A 23,889-nucleotide genomic window follows, 5' to 3' on the forward strand; every position below is an offset into this window, starting at 1 on the left:
CAGACCTTCCTCACTGTCCCTCGTGGCACCGGGTGGTGGGTGGATTGTCATGGAAAGTGGTTAGGCAACCCTGAACAAAATAGAAAACATCTCTGCCCTCAGAGGGCTTAAGTGGAGGGGAGCCACAGTAGACAGACAGACAGCTCATGTGGTCTAGGATATGTGCCATGAAGAAGATCTAGCGGGGAAGGAGATCAGGAGTGATGGATGGGGAGCAGTGGCATGGCAAAGGGAGATGTGTTTGAGGAGGAGAAATTTGAAGAGACCTGAATGGAATGAGGGAGGAAGCCAGGAAGGGATATGGAGGAGGAACATTCTAGGCTGAGGGATCTAGTCAAGGCTCTGAGGCAGGGGTGAGTTTGGTGAGTTCAAGAAACAGTAACAATACCAGGGTGGCCCAGAGAAGGGGATTGGGGCTGGGGAGCCGGGTCGGAGATGGTGTTGGAGATGCACGCCACAGCGTGGCTGCCCACGTTCTTGTGGTCTACGGCAAAGAGTTTGAATTTTATTCTAAGTGTGAAAGGAAGTCATCAGAGCATTTTGAAGAGGGGAGTGATCTAGACATATTTTTAAAAGATTGTTCTAGTTGCTTGGGGACCTGTGGGGAGACGGTGGGGAGGCCCCTGCAGGGATGAAGCATGGACACGTGGGAGCAGAGAGGGTATGCTATGTATTTTGAAGGTAGGACTAACAGAGGGGTCCTGATAGGTTGAATGTGGAGTTGGAGGGAGAGAGCTGTCAAGCCTGAGGTCTAGGTTTTCTGTCTTAAGTAGATGGTCAGTGGTGCCATTTAGTGAGAAGGGGAGAGGTGGGGAGGAGCTGCTCCGGGGTTGGGAGGCCACGGCTCCATTCGGGGGCACGTGAAGATTGAAATGTTACTAGTCATATTCAGTGGACAAGTCAAGTAGACGTTGGGGTGTTTGACTCGGGAGCAGCTATGGCTGGAGGTTAGGATTTGTGAGTCAGCCATGTTAGTTATGAGATCGTCTAGAGGGCTCAGGGGAGGGCAGGGGTCCAGGACTGAACAGTGAGGTTCTCCAGCATTTAGAGGGCTCTGAAAGACGAGGACAAACCCACAAAGGAGACTGAGAAGGAATGACAGGGAGGGTGGAAGACAATTGTGTGTGTACACTTGGTGTCCCCAAAGCTGAGTGCCTCAGTGACAGAGGGAATGACCAGCTGTGTTGGGTGAGATCAGGTAAGCTGAGGCAAAAGACTTGACTACCCATCCCCCCCCCCCCCCCTCCCCGGCTTGGCAAGAGAGAAGTGAGTCATTGGAGACCTTGAGGAATGATGGGGAGAGAGGCCTGCGGGGTTTCGGCAGATAGTGAATGGTCACCTTCAGGCTTGCTTACCATGCAGTGTAAGACACTCGGGAAGGGAAGGGAAGTGGCCGTGTACCCCATCAAGGAAAACGAAGCCCTCTTCATCAACTGGTTAATCCAATGGGAGGATGGAAAAGTGGGAAATCAGCACAATGTGGTGGAAAGGACCGCGTGTCAGCTCCATAGAGCCTAAGTTCCGGCAGCAGAGGGATCTTTGCCCACGTGGCGCAGTGCTGTCTCCAGTGCTTGAGATGGTGCCTGGCACTTACTCAATGCCTGTTGAATGAATGAGTGAGTGAGTAAATGAATGAGCTAAACAGAGACTTGGGATCTGGGCCTTCTCACTTACTGCTTGGGATTGTTACTGAACTGAACTTGGGTTTGCTCGCCCGTCTTGCAGCAAAGCCAATCCTTTTGCTACCAGGTTGTGGTGAAGGGAAGTACAAGGTTTATCGCAGAGTGCCCAGCAAGGAGAACGGGCAGCTCGTGCTCAAAAGACCCAAACTCCCCGATGGCTTTCAGGCAAGGGTTTTTAAAGGAAACGTTAGGGGTGAGAGTCGCAGGGTATATGATTAACTTGTGGACTTTCTTCTGCTTGGTTAGTGGTGATGTAACAGGGAGATGGTTCGGGAATCTGAATCATCTGCCTTCTGGTTCCAGCCAGTCTGGGGTCCACGTACCTCTTCAGGTCAGCGGGTAATCACCATCCTCCACAGGGTTGGGGGTGGTAGTCTTAGTTTCTGCAGAACAGCTCAAAGATAGCGTCGTATTGTTATCTAAATCCCTTCTGGAGGAACCAGGAGTCCTGTGACTCTGTTCTAATCAGTAGCTGCTTGAGTCTGCTCTTTGGAATGGGGGGAGAGGGGGAGGGGGGACCAACAAGAAGCAGCGGGCACAGAGGGGCTCGTACCCAAGAAGGCCCTGCAGGGTCCTGCTCGGTTTCAGTCCCCCTTTTTCTTTGATATTCCTCAATCTTGAGGGAAGCAGGGGCGGGACGAGAAAGGGAATAAAGTTGTGGATCATCAACTTGTCAGGGAACTCTGTTTCAGAGGAACTCTGTTTCAGAGGGACTCGGTTTCAGAGTTTTGGTCCTGGCCCTCTCGGCTCGCGTGCTGCTTTGTTAGGTGGGGGGATCAGGTCTTGGCAGGACTCCTTCACTTGGGGTCCACAGACTGCTGTGGGAACCAGCAGTAAGGAGTCTGAGAACCCTCTGAAATTCCCTCCAAAATATTGGGCATGTGCACATTTTCTGAAAGTGGCCTGTGACCCAGAGGAGGTTGGGAACTCCGGGGCTTTCTCTGAAGGCCCTTCTTCCGAGTCCAGCCTCCTAGGGCTTGCAGTGAAGTAGACAGGAGTATCCTAAAGCTGGAGAATACACTTGCAGTCAGAGAACCTTGCCCTGTTGTTTACCGTCAGGTCCTGATAAGTGGCAGCAAAATGCCAGCAGAGTATAAAGCAGTTAAGCAGAAAAATAGGGGGCTGCTTAATTTGTAGAGGCCACGTGGTGTTTGTTTTCTATGGAACGATCCTCCCTGGTGTAGGAGTCTGGGGCGTGTATTTGGGGGTCCCTTTTTGTCATGGTGCACGTGAGGCACCTTAGCCCCGGTGGGTTCCTGTGGGTAGGAGGTCAGGTTTGGGGGGCACTGCTTTTCTGGGGTGAGCACTTGGCTTGGTGCAGGCTTCCTGTAATTCGGTAACATAACCAGGCATTTCCTGAGCACAGGCACGCCCTGCAGTGCAGAGTGTAGGTACCACGGTGAGGAGCCTGAGCCCGGCCAGCAGATGGCCTGGGCGGCTGCTTGTCTGTGCTTGGAGTCTGTCTCCGGGGCTGGAGGCCCGAGGCGGGCGGCACAGGGGGTGCTCTGTCCTATGCAGGGCTTCACCTGCACTGGGAGCCCGTGAAGGCTCCTGGGGCAGCCATCATAAAGGGTGATGTCTTCTTACACACCAGATAGTGCATTGAAATGAGTAGGGGGCTTGTGGAATGGGGAAGAAATGGGGCGTGGCCTGATGTCTCTAACTCCATAGTCTCTCCTGGACAGAGTCTGCTCCGAGATCTTTGTCTCTGCTCTCCAGAGCATGGGGCCAGCTGGGGTTGAAGGAGTTTGTCCCAATGGTCAGGGAAGATAGGTGTGGGTTATCTGAAGAGCCTCACCGTCCTATTGTTCTGGTGTAGAGTCCCTGTCATCTGCAGGGGCCAAGGGGGCCGCCTTGCCCTTGCTCTGCCCAGCCTGGACACGAGCCAGGAACACCCCCTGACTAGCAGTGTGGTCCCTCCTCTGAGAAGCATGTGCGTGGAGCTGGTTTCTGACCTAACTTGCTCTCTCTCTCTCTCTCTCTTCCCCCTGCGCCTGCTCAGTTGGCTGGAGTTGTCTTCCTCGGTGTCGGACTATGGGCGTGGAGCGAAAAGGTAGGTGTGACTGTCACTAGGACCCTGAGCATCAGTACGCCAGGTTTGTTCAGCTTTAAATGTCCCTTCCTCCAAACTCCTCCCTGACAAGTCTCTCCTGTGCAGGGTAATGGTTTGTAGTCATTAATCTTTACAGAGCTGGCTCTTGGAAGTCACTGAACTTATGATGAAAACTCCTGGGGTCCTGCTGCTGGCCCTGCTTCCCCGTGGTAGGGTCGCTGCTAGAGGTCAAGGTTGGGCTGGTTGGGATTTTGAGCCTTGTGAGTGTGGGGAGCCCTCTCTCTTGTTCCCAGAAGCCCTGAGTCACCCTGGGGCATGTCTCCAGCTGTGTCCAGGGCAGGCCTGGGGCTACCTTCTGGAATGAACCCTGTCTGTGCCTCTGGGAGCCAGCAGGACCCTGAACACAGTTGTGTTGATTCCTGAAGCTCTTGTTCTCATTCACGGGAAGGACCCCTGAGTCAGGGATCAGGGCTCTGGGATGTGCCCCCTGGGCGCCCTGTAGGCACCTTTGAATCTCCTTGCACAACCTGTGGAGGAGAGGGGAGGAGAGAAGACCAGGCTCTTACTGTCCAGAAGGACAAGGGGCAGATGGACCTCCAGGGAGGGGACTAGACCAGGTGTGGGCAGGGTGGAGCTTTGGTGACACATTTTGCTCTGCAGGTAGGTGGGCGCTGGGGAAGTCGAGAGACCAGGCTGGAAACAGTGGGAGCTAAAGCTTCCTTTTGAGTCTCAGGCCCAGGGCCCTCTGTTCCTTCAGTGGAATCTCTTTCTGCTTTCAGGAGGAGGAGACAGGAGCGCTTAGGTCTGTGGGCTTTCTTGCCATGGCCTTAGGAACTGGATAAGGTCTGCCTTTGGGTTTGGGCCCCTTTAAGAGCTTGTAGAGCAATGTCACTTTGCCCTAGTGACCAAGAAACTGGTGCAAACCATGACTCGTAGTGCCACCGTGTGACCGCCTCTGGAACAGCGGCATCTCAGCCAACGGATCCCTGAGCCTAGGCCTGGCTACCCTGGCTCCCTGATTCTAGCTGGGTGCCTGGTCCGGCTGCTCTTTTCTCCGTCCTCCTTTGAATCCTGTAGAACTGCTCTGTCCATTTCAGTTGCCATTAGCCAGATGTGACTAATTATATCTAAATTAATTAAAATGAAATACAAATTAAAATTCAGTTCTTTAGTTCCACCAGGCCACATTTCAAGTGCTCGAGAGCACATGTGACCAGTGGCTAGCATTGTGAACAGTGCAGGTGTAGAACATCTGCATCATCACAAAAAGTTAGTGGACGGCGCAGCCTTCGCCTGTCCTTGGCGGGTGTGCTGTTCACAAGCGTGTTCATGTTGAAGCTGTTTTCATCTCAGGATAGTGGGGTGCTCCATGAATTGAATGCAAAGTCAGCCACCAGATGGCCAGAGGCCAGGGCCCTGGGGTGCCTTGACCACGGACCACAGGGCCCCTCAGGGCCTCTTCCACCCCAGGCCTGGCGTCAGTACCCTGCAGGCTACAAAAGAAGTGTGGGGTCTGCCTGGGAGGCGGTCACAGCCTAGATGGAGACCGGGAACGGGAGAGCGGCTGGGGGCTGACGTAGGCAAAGATCTACTGGGCAGAGGGGCCTCTAAGGGGGCAGGTGGGGAGGGGCCGTGCCGTGCCGTGGCTTTTAATGACAAGACTGAGCCTTGGAAGGCAGGTTCCTGTCCTCATTTCGGTCCGGACACAGCCCCCCCAGGGCACCCTCGACTCTCTTTGAAGATGATGTTACCCTGCTTTCTCTGCCTCTTTCAGGGGGTGCTGTCCGACCTCACCAAAGTGACCCGGATGCATGGCGTTGACCCTGTGGTTCTGGTGCTGATGGTGGGCGTGGTGATGTTCACGCTGGGTTTCGCTGGCTGTGTGGGGGCCCTGCGGGAGAACATCTGCCTGCTCAACTTTGTGAGTGGCCCCAGACACGTGGGTGGGAGGAGGTGGGGAGGTAGGGGTATGGGCTCTGCCGGGCAGGCCTGGCCCTTATCTGGGGGGTGGGTAGCAGCTCTTAACGAGCCTCCCCCAGGATCAGGCAGTGGGGGGAGGAGGCAGCCCTTGGTGCCCTGCTGCCCAACGAAAGGTAAGATTTCAGGGAACAGTCAGATGACCCAGATCCTCATCTCTGGAGAGGTTGGGCCCCTCTGGATTTTAGCTCCTGGTGGGCAGAGTCAGCTGCTCCCTGGCCTGCTCTCCTCCCCTTCCCTTGCCTTTCATCTCCCTTCAGAAGTTCCAGTTGTTTGTTTGCTACTCACCCTTGCCCTTCCTGGCTAAGATCAAAAGATGTCAATAACGTTAGGAAATCTTTTCCCTCCTCCAGGGTGTGTGAATCTGTTGGATGTGCAATGCAGAATCCTTAATTTCCTGGCAGAACTTCAAGTTACTAAGGGTTTAGTTTTATACTTAGGTACACATTCATTTTGAAATGCATTCAGCTAAAATTAAATAGCACCTGGTGGGGAAAACACATAATTGTGTTTTGCACTATGTTTTTTGTTGAATTTATTAGATCAAGCCTTTTTTTCTGGGCTTCATTTAAAAAGCAAAACACGTGGGCTTTTTCTCATTTTTTTTTTTTCTCTTAAAGATTATGTTTGGTTACCTTGCTCCTCTATGAATGGAGATTACATTCTGGAGGGCCTTATGTGTGTGTATGTTTGTACATGTGCGTGTCTTATTTTGAGATATTGCTGGTTGTTGCATAGCTGCTTAGTGTGCTGTATGGCCAGTGATAACGGCGGTGATAACTTGAACTCTACAGGCTGGAGCCCCGCCGTGATGGGAGCGGGTGTGGACCTGTGACTGCAGTGGCCTTTACAGAATTCCACCACTATTGTGGCCAGGGACAGCTGTGCTTCTGCAGAGGTGTTTATGCAGTTGACTCTCATATACACACATACAGAGTAGGTACTGATAACGTTAGCAACTCCAGAGTTGTAATAGAGCCCTGCCAGGGAACTCAGATGTCCTGTATCTAAAGTATGTAACCTGAGTGAACCTCAGCTTACTTATCCCTAAAGTAGGAGTAACAGATTTCTAGCAACTGGGATGGTTGTATGTGCGAGGAAAGTGGTCAGATGGTGTGTCTGGGGCACAGTCTCTGCCCTAAAGGAGCTGATACCTGGTGGGGTAGGATAGCCATTCATTCCCGTGTTGGAGTTTCCTTGGAGTGGGGGCTACTTCATAGGAGACGGTTGGTACGTTGTCTTGGAGCTTTCTCATACTTTCACTCATCTGACTCTTACCAACAATGCAGCAGTGTGAGTAGGGGTGAGTTGCCCGGAGTACCCAGCTAATGACGTGGGATTCCCCAGACTCCAACGCGGGTCTCCTGGGTGCCGAGCCCGTGCTCTTCGCAGCAGGCAGAGGTCCTGGGTCGGACAAGGACGCGCGTCTGGCTGGGAGGCCAGAGGTGTGGTGACTCCTGCTCCCGTGCTTGTCCCCCTGCAGTTCTGCAGTGCCATCGTGCTCATCTTCTTCCTGGAGCTGGCCGTGGCCGTGCTGGCCTTCCTGTTCCAGGACTGGGTGAGGGACCGGTTCCGGGAGTTCTTCGAGAGCAACATCAGATCCTACCGGGATGACATTGACCTGCAGAACCTCATCGACTCCCTTCAGAAAGCTGTAAGCACCACCTTCTCCCTGATAGAGCCTGGCTTTCCTGGCTTCAGTCTGTGCGCATGGCTCGGGGGCCAGGCTGGTGGGGAACACTGGGCCTTCCCCACCTCAGCTCTGCCCACAGCCGGGAGGCCAGGGGAGGTGCTACCCCCCGACTCTGGTCAGGTTAGCTTTGTCTGCTTGTGGTTGCTGGCGGGCCGGGCTTGCTCTCAGGGTGCCCTCCCCCATTTGCTTTGGGCAGGCAGTCCAGCTGCACCCAGGGCCACCCTACCCTCTCCCCCCGCAAGGACCGGATCTCTCCAGCCCTGGCCACGCAGGCGGCTGCAGTCTCCTAGGTGCTGTGTGTGCTGAGGGGTAGAGCTGGGCGCGTGACTCCCCGTCTGAGGCTATTCTTGTCCCCTTCCTCCTCGGGACCTTTTCCCCTTCCTGTTTGGGAGGGCAGAGCTGCCTGGAGGAAGGTTCTTCAGATGGAGAGGAATGTGACCTCCCTGGACTCTGTTCCCGGGGGTTTGTCTAAGCAGTCCCAGGCTGTGGCCTTTTCTCTGTCAGGCCTTTGTCCCCCTTGTGTGTGGCTGTACCTGGAGGCTGGGACCACTGCTGTCCCCCATCCCTGCCACCCCTCCCGCCCCCTCTGCCCCTCCCCCCATCCCCCCACCCCCACCCCGGCCCCGGGAGAAACCCACTCCCCACCATGCCAGCCTGTGCAAGGTTGTTGTTTGATCTGCGCTCTGCCAGAAAACCTAGCTTCCTCAGGAGCTTTTTATATGGAACCCTTTTGTTCGGAGGAGAAAAGAGAAGAGCATTAAAAATAACTATGATCTGTTCTCCTTATTAACCAGAACTTGTTTACCCCTTATTTCATGTATTGTAGGATCCCGCAAAACCCATTTTTGTGATCAGAGATCCTTCCTGTGTTGTTAGATCCTTCCTCTGTTGTTGTTAGATCTCTTCCGTGTTCGTCTGCGAAAGTCCCCATCCCACCCTCTTCTGACATCACTGCCTCCTGTGCCTTTTCCTTTTCTGTTCAAGGCTGCCATTCTCTCTTCACTTCCACATAACCTTGGGCTTGCTGGTGTCAAGGATGCCAGGGTGGTTCCTCTCTGCACTGGCCTTAAAGACATTGTAGTTTTCTCCACTGCCTTCCTCTCCTTTTAAAAAATACCTTTCCTTAGAGATAGTAAATGATGGAGCCTTCCTCATGGTAAAATATCAGGTAGTCGTTAGAGCACCTGGAACCACGGAGGACGGGAGGGAGGGGAGGCGGGGCAAGGGAGGCGGGATTTTTACCTTGGAAATGAAAGTGAAGCCAAAATCCTGGTTGTGGGCCATATGGCTGTGATTACGGCCATAACCGTGACAGCTGTAAGGGCAAATGTGAAAACAACATCTGCTCTCGGATTGGGACGCCACTGACGTCACAGTGCTGCTTTCACTGTGTTTGGTTTTACGATTTTTTACACAAATGGGGTTTTTCTTTGCTGCTTCACCAGATAGTGGGGGGTTCTGGGAAGGGAGGGCGGAGACCCCGGCTCAGGGGCAGAGCTTTGATTGCGTTACCTTTCACCCCAGTCGTAACTCTCCTTGGGAGTAGACTTCAGCAGCTGTTTCCTGTAAAGAGGCACAAAAGGTGACTGGGGCCAGCTTGGACCTTTCTTGGGGAGGAAGGCACACTGCCCACAGAGAGGTGTTCTCTCGGGGGGCAGTAGAGGACCACATCAGAAGGAGAGTGAGAAGCCCGCTCTCCTGGGTTGGGGGTCAGTTGGGGAGGAAGGGAAAGTTCCAGGGTGAGGAGGGAGTGGAGCTGACTGCAAGGGCGCTGCCGAGTCGGCCTGGTGTGTTGGGCCCAGACGGGACCTGGACACAGTTTCCTTCTTAAAGGGCCACTCGGGTCACCTCGCTCACGTCTCAGTGATGGGAGGTCCGTGGGGCGGGCTTTGATTTCTCTGTGTGATACACAGAGGTGCACTGAACCCCGTGTCCCTAAGACAGACGCCCTACGCCGGGCAACGACAGCCCTGGCTCAGAGCCCCGACAGTTCTCGGCTTTATGATTGCAGAACCAGTGCTGTGGGGCATACGGCCCTGAAGACTGGGACCTCAACGTCTACTTCAACTGCAGTGGCGCCAGCTACAGCCGCGAGAAGTGTGGGGTGCCCTTCTCCTGCTGTGTGCCCGACCCCGCGGTGAGTCTGCCCTGCCCGAGCATGGACGGTCCCTCTGGAGCGGAGCAGATCCTGCCTCCCTGAGGACTCTGGCTTCTTCTCTTCTGCGGATGGATTAGTGCCCGGCTCCCCCTCCACTCGCCTCAGGGCTCTTGCAGCTCTGAAATCCTATACCTATAAATTCCATGAGTGTTTTTGCATGGCCCACCTTGGCTCTGGTGTGCTGGGTGAAGCAGGCAAAAAACAGTGGTCCCCCTCCCGTGAGGGGCTCTCACTCAGGGGCACCTGGACAAGATGCTGTGAATATAATGAGCACTGGTCTCCTTTCTCTGGAGAAAACAAACGCTCAGTCCTCAGAAGCCCGGGGCAGTGGGGTACATCGCCATCTGGGGGTGGTACAGAATTCTTTCACTGTTCTTTCTTCTTCACCTGTCTTCATCCCCAGTCCACAGACCACATCCTTGGGTTCCAGAAACTGAGCTCTTGGGTGCCCCCCCCCCCCCGTTTTTTGGCCACGCTGCATGGCTTATGGGATCTTAGTTCCCTGACCAGGGATTGAACCCGGCGCCACAGCAGTGAAAGCGCCGAGTCCTAACCAGTGGACTGTCAGGGAATTCCCTAGGGTGCCCTTGAAGGAGCACTGAATGTTTGCCCAAACCTAGCCTGAGTAGAAGGGAGCCCCTACGGCCGTCAGTACCGTCACACTGCCTGGTGCTGGGCCACGGGGCTCTGGGCGGGTTCCCCAGCCCGGGAGGGACTCAGGTCTGCAGAGGCTGCACAGCGGTGTCTGACATCTCCACCGTGACGGTGAAATCTTTAGCAAGTGTAGCTTTTCCCTTCTAGCTCAGGGATTGGCAGACTACGACCCCTGCACCAGATCTGGCCTGCTGTCTGTTTTTGGATGACTTGTGAGCCATGAATGGTTTCAGCCGTTTTTAAGTGGTTGAAAATAAATCAAAAGAAGGATAATATTTTGTGACACGTGAAAATCATGAAATTCAAACTTCAGTGTCCATAAATAAAGTTTTATTGAAATACAGCCGTACCTGTTCATTTACATATTGTCAATGGCCGCGTTCATGCTACAACAGCAGAGTTGAATAGTAGCTACGTAGGTGGGTTTGAAATATTTACTATCTCACCCTTCACACAAAAAGTTTGCCAACCTCTGTCCTAGCATGGAAGGTTAGTTGGCAGCATGATGGAAGGTCATGAGCTGTAATGGAATTGGTGCAGGTGTTTGCTGATGTTTGGTTGTGACTTTTCTAGAGCTTTCTACCACCGGCTTCTGGAGCACAAAAATGACTAATCTTTCTGCTTTTCTTACAGCAAAAAGTTGTGAACACACAGTGTGGCTATGATGTCAGGACTCAGGTGAGAGCCCCCACGCATATGACTTTGAATTCTTCAGGTTTATTCTCTAGGGTCCAACTTCCCGATTTAGCACAAGTGCAAATTGGAGTGGGAAAGCCAGGGGAGACTAAGCTCAGAGGTGCCACGTAAGCTGGGAACCAGGCGAGCGGGAGCACACGGCCACGCACACGCCTTCCCTGAGCCGCTGGCAAGATAAGATTCACGGGAACAGTAATGGGTGTGATTTCAAGCTCTGTGAACCACAGTCACAAAATCTAGCAGTTGCTACATTAGTGGAAAGAAGATGGATGAGAGTTTGGGGGAACAAAGACGACATGTTTAAGAGGCCCTTGGAGTCCCAGGAGGCTTCTGTTATGTAGGGGTTCAGGATGGAGTTGCAGGAGGCACATGGCTTGGTCCAGCTGCCATTATGGAGGCCATGCTGACAGGGAGGGAGACAGGCTCAGGGCAGGAGCAGGGCTCAGTCCTCTAAGGGCTTCCTCAGGCCGCAGGGAGTGTGCGCTTGGAAGTGAAGAGGCGAGGGCCCACCCCAGTCCTTGCTCTGGTGGCCTCTGGTGATGTGAATGACAGCTGTTCTGAAGGAGAGGGATCTCGGGGAAACTGCAGACACCCCGCTGTTGGCCGTGGACACTAGGGATGTGACCCTCCAGTCTGGGAAACCTCAACTCCCTCTGCAGTGAGCTCCACTTCATAGCGATGGGCCTATGTCAGCATCAGCTTCTTTAGTGACCGATTTCCTCGCCACTTGTATCAGTTGCTAGGGCTGCTGTAACAAAAGTACCCAGGCCGTGTGGTTAAAATAACAGAGATTTAATTTTCTCATAGTTCTGGAGGTTAGAAGTCTGAGGTCAAGGTGTCAGCAGTGTTGGTCCCTTCTGAGGCCCCTCTCCTTGGCTTGGATGGTGCCTCCTCCTCCCTGTGTCCTCACATGGGCTTCCCTCTGTGTCTGTCTGTGTCCTAATCTCTTCTCACGAGGACACCAGTCATATTGGATTAGGGCCAACTCCAATGACCTCATTGTAATTCATTTACCTCTTTAAACAGCCTCTCTCCAAATACAGTCACATTCTGAGGTCTTGGGGGTTAAGACTTCAACATAGGAGTTTTAGGGGGACATAATTCAGCCCCTAACACTGCTAACGAATGAATGTTCCGTCAGTGTTTCATGGGTGAGGCTGATAGGGGAGGGCGGCCGGGGCTGACTGCTGTGCTCGGGGTGGGTGGGGACACGGTGTCTGCCGAGGCCACGTCCCTGTGTGCTGCCTGAGCCTTCACTAGGGTCGGCTTCAGCCTGCTCCTGCTGGCTCTGCTTCTTGGAGCCAGGCTCACCTGGGCTCGGGGGCACACTCTGAGAAGCCATTGTCCCTTCCCTCTCCTGACTCAGAAGACGCTGAACCCTCTTTCCCCAGCTTCTCTCTTTAAGGCACATTTTCCTTCCCCAAGCCCTCATCCCCCTCCCCTTTCTCCAGACATGGGCTGCGGAGGTGTGTTGAAAAAGTTGACCTTGAAATCTTTGGAGGCCCTAAGAGAAAGGGGTTAAAGATCACAGCCAGGGAGCCTTTGCTTAGACAGGTTATAAAACGCGAACTGCCCGGGGAGGGGCAGAGACCGAGGCAAATAGACGTGTTTCTCCTGGAGAGTTCTGTCTGTCCGTCTGTCCTCAGCACCAGCCTCCCAGATCCCTCATTCCCCCCCGAGCTTTGAGTTTTGCTCTGCCCCTGGCGGGAGCCCTCTGGGAATCCAGGGTGGGGACGGCCTGCATGTCTTGGACTCAGGCCGCTGTCCTGTTTCCCTGCAGCTGAAGAGCAAATGGGATGAGTCCATCTTCACGAAAGGCTGCATCCAGGCGCTGGAGGGGTGGCTCCCACGGAACATTTACATCGTGGCCGGCGTCTTCATCGCCATCTCACTGCTGCAGGTTTGCTCCCGCTGCCCTTCGTGGCTTCCTCTCCCCTTGTGGCCGCACCTGTTCCCTTGAGCCAGATTTTACACTCTGGGAAAGATGCTGGTGGCCGAGGGCGCGTGAGGCCCGGGGTGAGTAGGCTGGTTAGTGTCTCCCGGGAGAAGAACTGATGGGAGGAAGTCAAGAATTCAGTGAATCAGAAAAACCAGGAGTTTTTTCCAGTGTTGCCCAGGGCTGGGAGGAGAAGCCGGCAGCCCCCCAGGCAGCCTCGGAGGCAGCTGAGGCTGCTGCTCTGTGGAAAACCCACCATTTAGAAAATGTTCGGCTCTGACCTTGCCTTGAAGAGGGTGACTGGGGTGGACTCGGGGTCACCAGCCACCCACGCACCTTTTTCCTCCTTCACTCAGTGGTTGACTGATCTCAAAGGAAGGCCGAGAGACAGAAGCATCTGGAAAAGGAAAGAAAAAAATTTACTTGCAAAGCAGGCAAGGATCTCTTACTTCAGAAGTCCTGGCCCATCTGAGATACCAACCACAAGAATGATTTAAAGTGGGGGTGAGGGGAGCAGAATTCCTCAGGTCACCAAGTTCACATTAGTCTGTTCCTGGTAGGAAGACATCAGCCTTCCCACATGATTATCCTGGTCACTGAGGTCGGGGTGTAGCTTCAGACATCAGCATGGCCCAAATCGGGGACAGTTTTGTTTTTATGGTGGAATCCAGGTTTACGGGAAACATTCGAGATTTGGTATTTGGGGAATCAGAACCAGTCAGGGTGACCCTGTCATTTTCCGGTTCACCCTGGGTACAAAGCGAGTCGTGGCCTGTGGTATGGGATGTGCGTGGTCATTTTGCAGGCAGGGCGGAGCGTCCGTTTTGCTTCTGTGGTGCCTGCTGTTTGCCCCTTCTAGGCTTTAGGGAAGGTCCCACTGTTTTTTACACAGCAAAGCAGACCCCGGGCTCATTTGTTTTGACTGTGGGTTGGTCTCGTTTGGCCACATGCCCAGTTGCTGCTCTCCGTCCTCAGCCTCTGCGGGTGGGTGTGGAGGTGATGGGCAGTGCGGGGTACCCTGCCCCACCTCACCCTCTGGGCCCCGATGGTGACGGCTGCTGCCTCTGCCGGCTTTGTTGTCAGATATTTGGCATCTTCCTGGCGAGGACCCTGATCTCGGACATTGAGGCAGTGAAGGCAGGCCACCACTTCTGAGGAGCCAGAGGTGGGCGAGCACAGCTGAGCCACGCCGTGGAGGCCGAAGCCCTTCACCGCCATCAACTTCATGTCCAGAGGGAGAGAAACGGACGCACCCAGCCCGAGCCAGCACCCCGCCTTCAGCATCCGCGTGACATGATCTCTCTGTTTCTGCTTGCTGGTGCTGGAGGCCAAGGGGCCCCCTCTCACCTGCACGGACTTGTGACCAGTAGCCCCGCTGGGGTCTGCCTGGAGTCAGAGGACATGTCTTTAAGTGGGGGAGGTGGCTCTGAGGGACAGACAGCTCTGGTGGCAGCACCCTGGCCTCCTCACCGCTCATGTCATTGGTGCTGGCCTAGGCGGCAGCCACACCTTCTGTGGCCCTCTGAGTGCCAGGGGGGCCCGCAGTGTCTGCACAGGTCGGGGTGTTGGCAGGATCCCCGGCCATGTCAAGTGAAGTAAGCCTGAGCCAGTGCGTGGGCTGGTGCCACGGGAGTGCCTCGTCCATTGTCCCCCGGCGTCCAGGGCGGAACTATCTCCAGCCTCAACAGCATTATGCCCTGAGGGCACGAGGGGGCAGTGGGCACGGCTCTCCTCCGGAGTCAGCTCTCCTTTTCCTGAAGTGTGTAAATAGTTTATTTATAGGGCAAGAATGTTCTCACACCACGTCTTCATTTCCTCTGGCATTCTCCTCTCAACAGCCTTATGCGGCGTCTGGGACTGACGCCATCCTTTTCAGTTCCCCTGAGTGTCTCACGAACCAACTCCAGCAGCTTCTCCGTATCACCCCTAGTAACCCAGCTGCACATACATGCTCCCCCTTCGTCTGTGCACCCCCAACATGCATACTCCCACTCCCCTCCCCACTTGGCCTCACTGTCTTCTGGTCTTGGTGCTACTGAAACTGTTACCCGGAACTTGAATCCTGACCCTCCCCCACTGCAAGGCCAGGGAGCCCCAGCCAGAGATGGCCAGCTAGACACCTTTGGCCAGGGCTCCTCTCCAGGCCACATGCTAAGGGCCGGCTGGCCGGCCTGGCGTTCGCCTCTCCCTGGAAAGAGAAGCCCCGTAGCCAGGCCCCTGGGCCGAGCCACGGACCCCAGCCTGCAGCTGCGTAGAGGCTCAGACGTTTCGTTGCTCACTTTCATGGTGACCTTCCACCCCCTGACGACGGCGATATCTGTGGTCACCGTGTCCACCCTTCCTGTCAGGGCTACTGGGGGCTTGCTGTTGGAAATGAAGTCTGTCTTATGTACTGAATCACCCCCCAGGCGTAGCTGGGGCGTTTGTGCATCTTTGGCTGGGCTACACTCTAACGCCTCTCTGGATCTTGTACCAGTTCTGTCCTCATCGTTCAGGTATGGAGTGCTACCTTCACATACTTGCCGAAGTGTACATGCTAATGTGGTATTTACTGGTGGGTGTTTGTTGATGATGTTGGTTTTGTTTAGTTTTTTTACAATTTTCTCTGTAGACTAGGGGAAGAAGAATGCTTGTGTTTTTAGGAAGTGTGATGCTTTTCTTTGACTGCCAAACTCTTTTATGGAATATATCTTTATATTAATGCTGTTGTTTTGATTGTTTTTGTTTTGGGTCATATCAAGATGGCATTAAGCATCTCAGTGGTAAACTCGGCTGCCGAGGGAAACAGTGGGATCGGGTGTGGGTAGGCATGACGGGAAGGTAGGTGGTTGGCACAATCTGAAATAAATTTCATCGGGTGATTTTTTTTAGATTCTGTGTGCCACTTTCAATGATTCTTTGTGTGGCGGTTACACCTGGAACAAGCTGGCTTGTGGCTTAGTTATGCCCAGCTGGAAGCACAAGGTAGAACTTTGACTCCATAGGCCCGGAGGAAATGTTATTTTAGGTTATAACTGTACAGCCCCAGGCAGTAGGGTCCAGGCAAAAGAGCCTGGGGACACTGGGTTGGAATTTGGGCACTGCCACTGCATGAGCTGTGTGTCTTGGACCTGCTGGCCCATCTGTGGAGGAGGTTCGTGGCAGTGCCAGGTACATCTGACCCAGGCTGCCCTGGGGGAGTCGGTGGCCCCAGGCCCTCACCGCTGGTGTGTGGGCACCAACAGCTCCTGCTGTCCCATCTATTCACGTGGACCTGGTGGCTGGAGCCCTTGCAAGTGTCTTCACAGGTCACAGCCCAGTTCAGGGTGAAGTCTAGCTGTGACTTTTTCACAGTTTGGGTTTGTTTTCCAATTAGTTTACGAAACTTGCTGGCCGCTTTCAGCCATCTCATCTGACTCTGAGTTGGATGAGAACAGAAAAGTGCAGGGTAAGGGGTGCTCACGTGGCATCTCCAGCGCCCTGGGCTCCCTCCACGGAGCCACAGTGCAGCCCTCCCAGTCACTCCCTGCCCAGCCTACCCTGAGTCTCCAGCCACTCCCTGTCCTCTCAGACCGAGACAGAGGCCAGCCTGTGCCTCTGCACTTCCCCTCCTGGCCCCCCATACACTCTCGCTTTGAAGTTTCAGGGTCTTTGCTTATCCTTCCTGTGACCCTCCTGCCCACCTCCTCCTGGGGCTCCTGCACTGTTATCTTTCCCACCTGCTGTCCTCACCCCATCCCACGTATCCCCATCCCAGAAAGCTTGCCTTGGCCCTCTTGCCCTCTTACCAGCCCACGCCCCACCACTGCTTTCCTTCCCAGGCGTCTGCTCTTCCGGGCTCTGTCCCCTCCCACCACCACCCAGTACTCTCCTCACTTGACTGAAAGCCACACACCCCAATCACCGGCCTCCGTGCCTCTCTTGGCCTCTGCAGCACCTGACGCTCTGGACCACCCCATCCTCAAAGTCCTCTGCTGCCGCCAGGGCTCTCAGGTCTCCTCTCCCGCCCATCCTTGTTCCACCTTCAGCTGCACCTGCCAGGGCTCACCTGTCTCCCGGGGCTCCCGTGCCCCCAAGGCAGGGCTGTGAGCCGGGCAGGAAAGCCATCTGTGCCGGTGCATGAGACTGCGCTGGTCTTCTCCACGTGAATAACAATAAAAATTAATGGATCCAGAACTTCCTGGAACGTAGGAAGTACACAGAGCACCTAACAGTTAAAAACTGATTGTCACCAGAAGAGCTCGGGGAAGCCATTTTTATGCTCAAAACATGAGGTAAGTTGCTGGTCAAGGATTTGGAAGAGCTGGGTTGAAAGTCTGGGAGCCTTGCCCCTGAACCTGCACCTGCAACTAAAATAGGAGGTTTGGTGCCTGCCAGCTTCTGATTGTGAACCTCTGCTTGGTGCCTGCTGAGCAAAACCAGCACCAAGGGCACGACTGAGAAGCATCAGTGTCCTGAGGATGATCCAGTTACTGGGCTCTGAGGCACGTTGACAAGCAGCTGGAGAAAGAGTGCGGATCCCCGTCTCTATACCTGGATTTGGGTGCCTGGTTTGGTTTGGGGGGCCTTTGGGAGAGCATGATGTCATCCCCAAGGAGCTCAGCCCCACCCTGTGCTGGAGGCCCTGGCTCTGAGCAGCAGCAAGCTCACTTCCTTGCGTGGCCAGAGCTGCCGTCCACCCAGCGAGCCTGCTGGGCGGTGAGGAATCGAGCATAGCTTTCTCTTCAGGAGATACTACTTGGGGGCTGCCACTGGGGCAGTCATGGGCGTGCCTGTGAGTGTAGGCCACTGCAATCTTAGGGACCCCAGGGGAGAGCTCCCCAGAAGAGGAGGCTGGGTGAGAGGCCAGCAGAGGAGGGAGGGACTCAGTCTCGGCAGTAGGGACCACCTGATCGCTTCCTGGCCGGCAAGCTCAGAGTGTGAACTGCAGAGGCACAGAGAAAGGGGAGGGGCTATTGCCGTGGTCCCAGCGCCCAGGGCATCCTCCTGCCCAGGTGTCAGGAGCTCAGCCCTGTCACCTTGTGGTCCAATGCCCTCAGCTGTCCCCGGTGAGTGTGGTGGCTGTATGACCTGCATGGGTGGGCGCTTTCTAGCTCTAGGGTCATGTGAGGTGTCTGGCCACAGGGTTTGTAGGATATCGGCCCCCAAACTGTGGTAACCTGTCCCCAGGGATGAATCTTGGTACAGGTGCTTCCACGTGCTTGTCTGTCATCCAAGAGAATGCCTCCCAGCCTTCCAGGGCAGACTGGGCCTCCTGCAGTTCCTTTCTCCTTCATCTGGGTGCTCTCTCCAAAAATCCAGAGAATTATACAACTTCAGGTCCTTTTTAGCTCCTTGTAAACTCAGTAAGACCTGGCTTTTCCTCCTCAAAGACTACAGTAAAGGTAGATTCATTCTCAAAAATGCTTTTGGGGTCTCCAGGGCACCTCAGGAAAACCTGACGTGGGCACTATAGAATGGCAATGGCAGTATAACTTTGGGAGGGAGAAAGTTAAGGCTACATTCAAATGGATACTGTTCTGGTGTACTTACCAATTTTAGAGACTCCAGGTTTATAAAAGGAGGAAGTCTGTATGCCTTATAAAGGTCTGGAAGAGTTATTTCTTCACTCTGCTTTCTTCCCATGCTCTGCATCTTGTACGTCAGCAGGGGCTTCAAAACCATGGCTTAATAACTACCAAACTAAATTATCCCCTTGGACTGTAATTTTATTACCTCAAACAGCTTTTAAACTAATCTGTTTTTTTCAGTATAAGTAGAAGCAATCCAAGCAGAGTGTAAAAAGTATGTGTCCTGTTTTCCAGAGGCATCCACTATTAAGTACCCTCCTAGGAAACGTCCATGCATATTCAAATGAGAATTTTCCACCCAAATGAGAATTGTGTTTTACAATGAGTTTTACTCGGTGTATCTCAGAAATATTTCTCTGTGGCCGCATACGCATCCACAGTGTGTTTTCACAGTCCACTGCAGGACCGCCATGAGTGAATGAACCTTGCTCTGGAACGGGGATTATGTTTACAGTCACAGGTAACAGAAAACCCAATTGAAACTGGCCTAAACAATGAAGGGAGGCTTTTGGCTCCTGAACCTGGAAAGTCCAGAGGTGGGGTGACTTTAAGGGTTTGATCCGAGTGACTCAGTGATGCCAGCGCCGAGGATCCGGTTTCCTTTCCCCTGTCTGCTCTGCCTGTCACAGTGTTCCCATCACCCAAGGCAGAGGGAGGCAAGACCCCCACCACGGACCACCTTGAGCCTCTGGTGAGGACGGCATGGTGGTCCCATTGAGGGAAGCCCCCCCCCACGCCCCATCCCCCTGTGCTTGTCCATCCCACTGAAACCACGTGGTGGGGAAACCAGGCTCCTATGGGAGGAGATGGACATGGGGAAGGCTGCCAACCACCTCCCATTAACTCCTGTGGGTGGACGTTTCAGTTACGGGGTGTTTTGCTCTTACAAGGGCTTATGAGAACCCCACAGTATTTTGTTATTAGAATTACTTCCTAGAAGGTTTTATAAGAAAAACATGTTTTTAAACAAGTTCTCCAGGGAGGTGGGCTGGCTTCATAATGAGCGGCTACTCGGGGCTGGTGTGTGTGAGGGCGGCCTGAGCGCCAGGGATGTACGGGCTGTTTCTGGGCCAAGAGGGGTAGTTGGGAGGGAGGCGGTGACGTCTCCTCCAGTAGCCTGTGGGCCGCAACAGCACAGCTTCCATAGGGAGGCTCAGCAAGGTGGCCCTGCAGTCCGCCTTTGCCTTCGGAGATAGCTGGTCGTGTGGGAGAGCAGTGGTTTGGGTGGCATCCCTGTGTACGGATGAGGACATGCCCTGGAGATCCAGTGCCACCCCGAGGTTGCCAGGGAGAGAGCTGCAGAGCCCGGCAGACAAGCCTGCGATGGGGCTTTGGGGTACAGATGGCTCACTGCCTGCTTGCTGGAGAAGGGCAACACACTCCGGTGGGCTCTGCCTGCCCATGTGGCCACTTCCCCAGACAGGCAGCTACGTGCCAGAGGCAAAACTAGACAGTGAACCCAGGGTAAGTGGGGAAGGGAGAAGAGGGGGTCGTGGCCCTGTGGGGCTGCATTCCCAGGGAGACCGGGTGGGGTTGCGGTGTATCTGTTTCTTCTGTAGCACCAGGCATACTGCTTTGAATTAAGAATTAAGGCCTGTGCTGCAGTGGGAAGAGCACTGAGCCTGAGTTTGAGCTGGGACTCGGAAACAAACAAAAATCACGCGCACACACACACGCAAACCTGAAACACCTTAGTGCCTCAATTTTTTCATCTGTCAAGTGGAGATCATTTTATTTCTTTACTTCACAAAGTTTCTGGCAGCATTTGATGAGTTCGTGTAGATGAGAGCTTGGTAAACTTGGCAGGTGTTATCGACTCCGCAGCCACTACTACTCACTAGCCTTGTGGCCTTTAGCAAGTTACTTAACCTCTTTGAGTCTTTTTTTTTGTAAAATTGGGATTAAAAACACCCCAACACAGGGTTGTTTCAAGGATTAAATGAGATGAGGTGGGTAAAGCGTTTTGACATAGGTCTAGATTACTTAGTAGGTGCCCCCCAGAATTACTGCTAATGCAATTATTGAAGAAATTTTACCTGTAACTACCAGTCCTCACCAGGCTTAGCTGGCTGGGTTATGTGAAATACAGCTCAAGTTCCCAGCCAGACTGAAATGAAAAGACCCACTTCCCTGTCCTTTCAGGAACAAGGCTTAGCTCTGGGGGGAGCTCAGCAGGCATCTGGAGTCCAAGGTCTGTTTGTTTGCTTTCTGTGTCATGGGGGTGGGGAGGGGGGAGAAGGGGTTTCTTCTTGCCTGGGGTGTGGATCCTGCCAGAAATCAACACAGCTTAAGAAGTCGTTCCTGGAGCCCCCAGAGGAAGCAGAGTGGTCCCCACCTGTCAAGGGGGCCAGGCCATCTGCAGAGGCCGCCCGAGGGAGCCAGCAGAGGGCCACAGCCTGCCTTCAAGGGCTCCAGGAGGGATGATCTGGGGGAGAACAGGGGTTAGAGGAGCTTGGACGGGAAAGAAGAAAGGGCCGGAATAGATGCTCTGAAACCAGCAAGATGACATGTTTGGACAGGATGGGGAGGGTCTTGGCTGGGGAGACCCCATCTGGTCCCACTCATGGTAAGGACAACAGAGGCTCAGGGAAGTGCTGGGACCCACCCGAGGCCTCAGAGTGAGGGGCTGAGTCCAGGAGGTGGTCCGTGCATCTCCCACCTCTGACAAGTGAGGGTGTGCATCCCCGAAGCAGGGCAGCCTCAGCAGGACTGGAAGCGTGTGTGTGTGTGTGTGTGTGTGTGTGTGTGTGTGTGTGTGCGCAAGACATGTGCATGGAGCCCCGCTGTGCTAGCCCAGGCCCCCAGGAGAAAATCTTTGTGTCTAAGACCACGTGGGTTTTATTCAGAGCCCCAAGGTCAGGAAGGCAGCCAGTAAATAGTGCCTCAGTCGCGACTCTCCTAAGGCAGCGTTAGCCCAGCAGTCTCACCTGCATGCTCCGCCTTGTGGCTGCACCTTCTGGGCCACATCATCCCCTCTGTCCTCGCCCTCACTACCCAGCCATTTCAGCCTCGCTGTGCCTTTGCAGGGTGCCCTGGGTTGCAGGCCGTTTGTAGGTGATTCTTTGGGCCCAAGCAGTCATTCTCTGTCAGCTGGGGGTCGGGGAGAGGGTTGTGGGTTTTTTTAGCGTTAGATTTGTTCTTGTTTCGTTCTATTTTTAAAAATCAGCACAGCTGTGGTCCCATATGTGGAGAATTGGTCTCTGGGAGGGACTGAGCACCCTGTCCCTGGAGGTGTGCAAACCCAGGCTGGATGCCTCCTGTTGGGGGTGATATGGATGGGGCTGGGGTAGGGAGTTGTGCTGCATGGCGAATCTTCCCATCCCTGAGAGGGGCAGTGGTCCTTCCTGTGCCCTTGGTTAGAGATTATTTTTAAAAAACAACAACAACAAAACCGACATCACTCATCTAAATGTTACATATGCATATGTCAAAGATTTTATATAACTCATTAATTAAGTGATGGAACTGGTAAGATTAACAACCAGTTCAAAGGAGAAATCGCAGTAGACTGTAAATCTATATGGAGTAAAGGAATGTTGAGGCTTTGTTTGTTTGCTTGTTTTTTATAAATTTATTTATGTTATTTATTATTTTCGTCTGCGTTGGGTCTTCGTTGCTGCGCGCGGGCTTTCTCCAGCTGCGGCGAGTGGGGACTACTCTTCGTTGTGGTGTGCGGGCTTCTCATTGCAGTGGCTTCTCTTGTTGCGGAGCACGGGCTCTGAAGCACAGGCTTCAGTAGTTGTGGCGCATGGGCTTAGCTGCTCCGCGGCATGTGGGATCTTCCCGGACCAGGGTTCGAACCCTTGTCCCCTGCATTGGCAGGCGGATTCTTAACCACTGCGCCACCAGGGAAGCCCTAGACTGGCTTTTTTTTTTTTTTCAGAGGGAAAGGGTCAATGGGGACTCGTTCAAATACACAATATGCGTGTCCATAGACAAGAAGTATTTTGCATTAATTCCACAACTTAGCTGTAAAACAGCTCAAAGGCAACTGGAAGGCTGTGCTCTAAACCATGCAGTTTTCCACTGGAGACACCCATGCTTTCTTGCTTATTCCAAATTTCCTTCTACCTCTTGTCTGTCTGGCAGAGTTCACTTTATTACTTTTTTAAGAGATCTTTATTGGAGTATAATTGCTTCACAATACTGTGTTAGTTTCTGCCTGGCAGAGTTCACTTTTAAAAATAGGACCCAGGCAGGGAATCTAAAGGAGCCAATTTCTCACTGTGAAAAGTGAATCCCAGGGGTTAGGGTGTCTCCTCCGTAAGGGTCAGCCACTGTGAGAGGTTTCCCGGGGGCACTGGCTGCCCTCTCAGTAGGGGCTGGGTGGCTCAGGTGGTCTGCTGCCCAGAGAGCCCAATGTCAGCAAAGCCGCTTTAGACCCATGTCCCCGTCCGCTCCTGCAGACACGTTGAACTTGTCTTCTGTTCCTCCAACCCTAAATCCCAACCACACCCGGCCTGCTCCTCCCCGTCTCACCCATCTCAGCTGAGGGGACCACCATCCACCCAGGGGCCAAATCCAGGAGTGTGGGTATCACCTGGGCTCTGAGGATGAAATCGGCTCCTCCACAGTCAGCAGAACATCTGGTCACCTCTTCTAAAGGTTAAACCTCTCATGTGCATTCGAATAACTGCATTTTGAAGTGAGCTTACCTCCCCTCTCTGCAGATCTCAAAACCATTCTTGGAAGCTGCAGGGGCTGGGGGTCTTTGTAGGATTCTCATATAAAAATGAACCTGTAATGATGTTCTAAGAAACTAGGGTGTGAGGCCCAGCCCCCAGCTGGTGAGCGCCCCTCCTTCCTCCCTGCAACACAATTCTTACACCCGGCAAAGGTGCATTTAAAGTTTTCGATTGCGTTTTTTTTTTTTTTTCCTACACCCCCCCCCCCACCACTTCCTCCACCCCAAGGCTGTACCAGGATAGGTGTCAGCCACTGGCCTTGGAGGCAGCAATACAGGTGAGGCTGGAATGGGCTCATCTAGGACCCACATTTGTTCCTGCTGTTCCAAGTATCTGCTACTGAAGTGCGACAGTCAGACAGCCTCATAAAAAACCTACCGTGGGCAACACTGCTGGACACGAGAGGAAACTGGACTTGCCTGGTGCCACACAGCTGGTGAGGGGCAGAGCTGGGTTTACAGCCCAGGATGTCTAGGCCAAGGACTGTTCTCTCTCCCTCTGAGGATACTCACTCAAAAGACACAATCAGTGAGCACAGAAGCGGGCAGGTGTGTGGAGGGGACATTCACTGAGGTGGCACAGTGTGAAGGCAGTACAGTGCTAGTGAGAGAGCCAGGAACCTGGGACTGTTTCCTCTGTAAAGTGAGGATAGTGATTCTTACACTGCAGCTTGGTTAATAGTGCAGTGGTTCTCAATGTGTGGCTCCCTGGACCAGCAGCCACTGTGTCACCTGGGAACTTGTTAAACATGCAGATTCTGTGGTCCCACTCCGGGCCCGTGGAATCAAAAACTCAGGAAGGGAGCT

The 23,889-nt window shown here is 53.7% G+C and overlaps 1 protein-coding gene and 1 long non-coding RNA gene across 9 annotated transcripts in view; one reads left to right on the forward strand and one right to left on the reverse strand.

Annotated features, from left to right (window-relative positions):
* TSPAN14 (tetraspanin 14) overlaps positions 1-15,717 on the forward strand; it is a 55,501-nt gene extending 39,784 nt beyond the window's left edge. For 4 of the 8 annotated variants that reach the window (XM_082406769.1, XM_082406773.1, XM_082406770.1 and 1 more), the window contains 8 exons: positions 3,685-3,735; positions 5,510-5,656; positions 7,196-7,366; positions 9,417-9,542; positions 10,851-10,895; positions 12,694-12,813; positions 13,206-13,283; positions 13,933-15,717. In XM_082406769.1, coding sequence (XP_082262895.1) covers positions 3,685-3,735; positions 5,510-5,656; positions 7,196-7,366; positions 9,417-9,542; positions 10,851-10,895; positions 12,694-12,813; positions 13,206-13,283; positions 13,933-14,004 — 810 coding nt within the window. In that variant the 3' untranslated portion in view covers positions 14,005-15,717. Of the gene's footprint in view, positions 1-1,320; positions 2,014-3,684; positions 3,736-5,509; positions 5,657-7,195; positions 7,367-9,416; positions 9,543-10,850; positions 10,896-12,693; positions 12,814-13,205; positions 13,284-13,932 lie in introns of those variants that run through there. The other 4 variants (XM_082406771.1, XM_082406776.1, XM_082406772.1 and 1 more) reach the window with 3 other exon arrangements.
* LOC309635489 overlaps positions 1-23,889 on the reverse strand; it is a 456,622-nt gene that overhangs the window by 114,804 nt on the left and 317,929 nt on the right. The gene's annotated exons all lie outside the window — the stretch shown is intronic.

This window comes from Balaenoptera borealis (genome assembly GCF_965194805.1).
Source record: "Balaenoptera borealis genome assembly, chromosome: 10".
Classification (NCBI taxonomy): domain Eukaryota; kingdom Metazoa; phylum Chordata; class Mammalia; order Artiodactyla; family Balaenopteridae; genus Balaenoptera; species Balaenoptera borealis.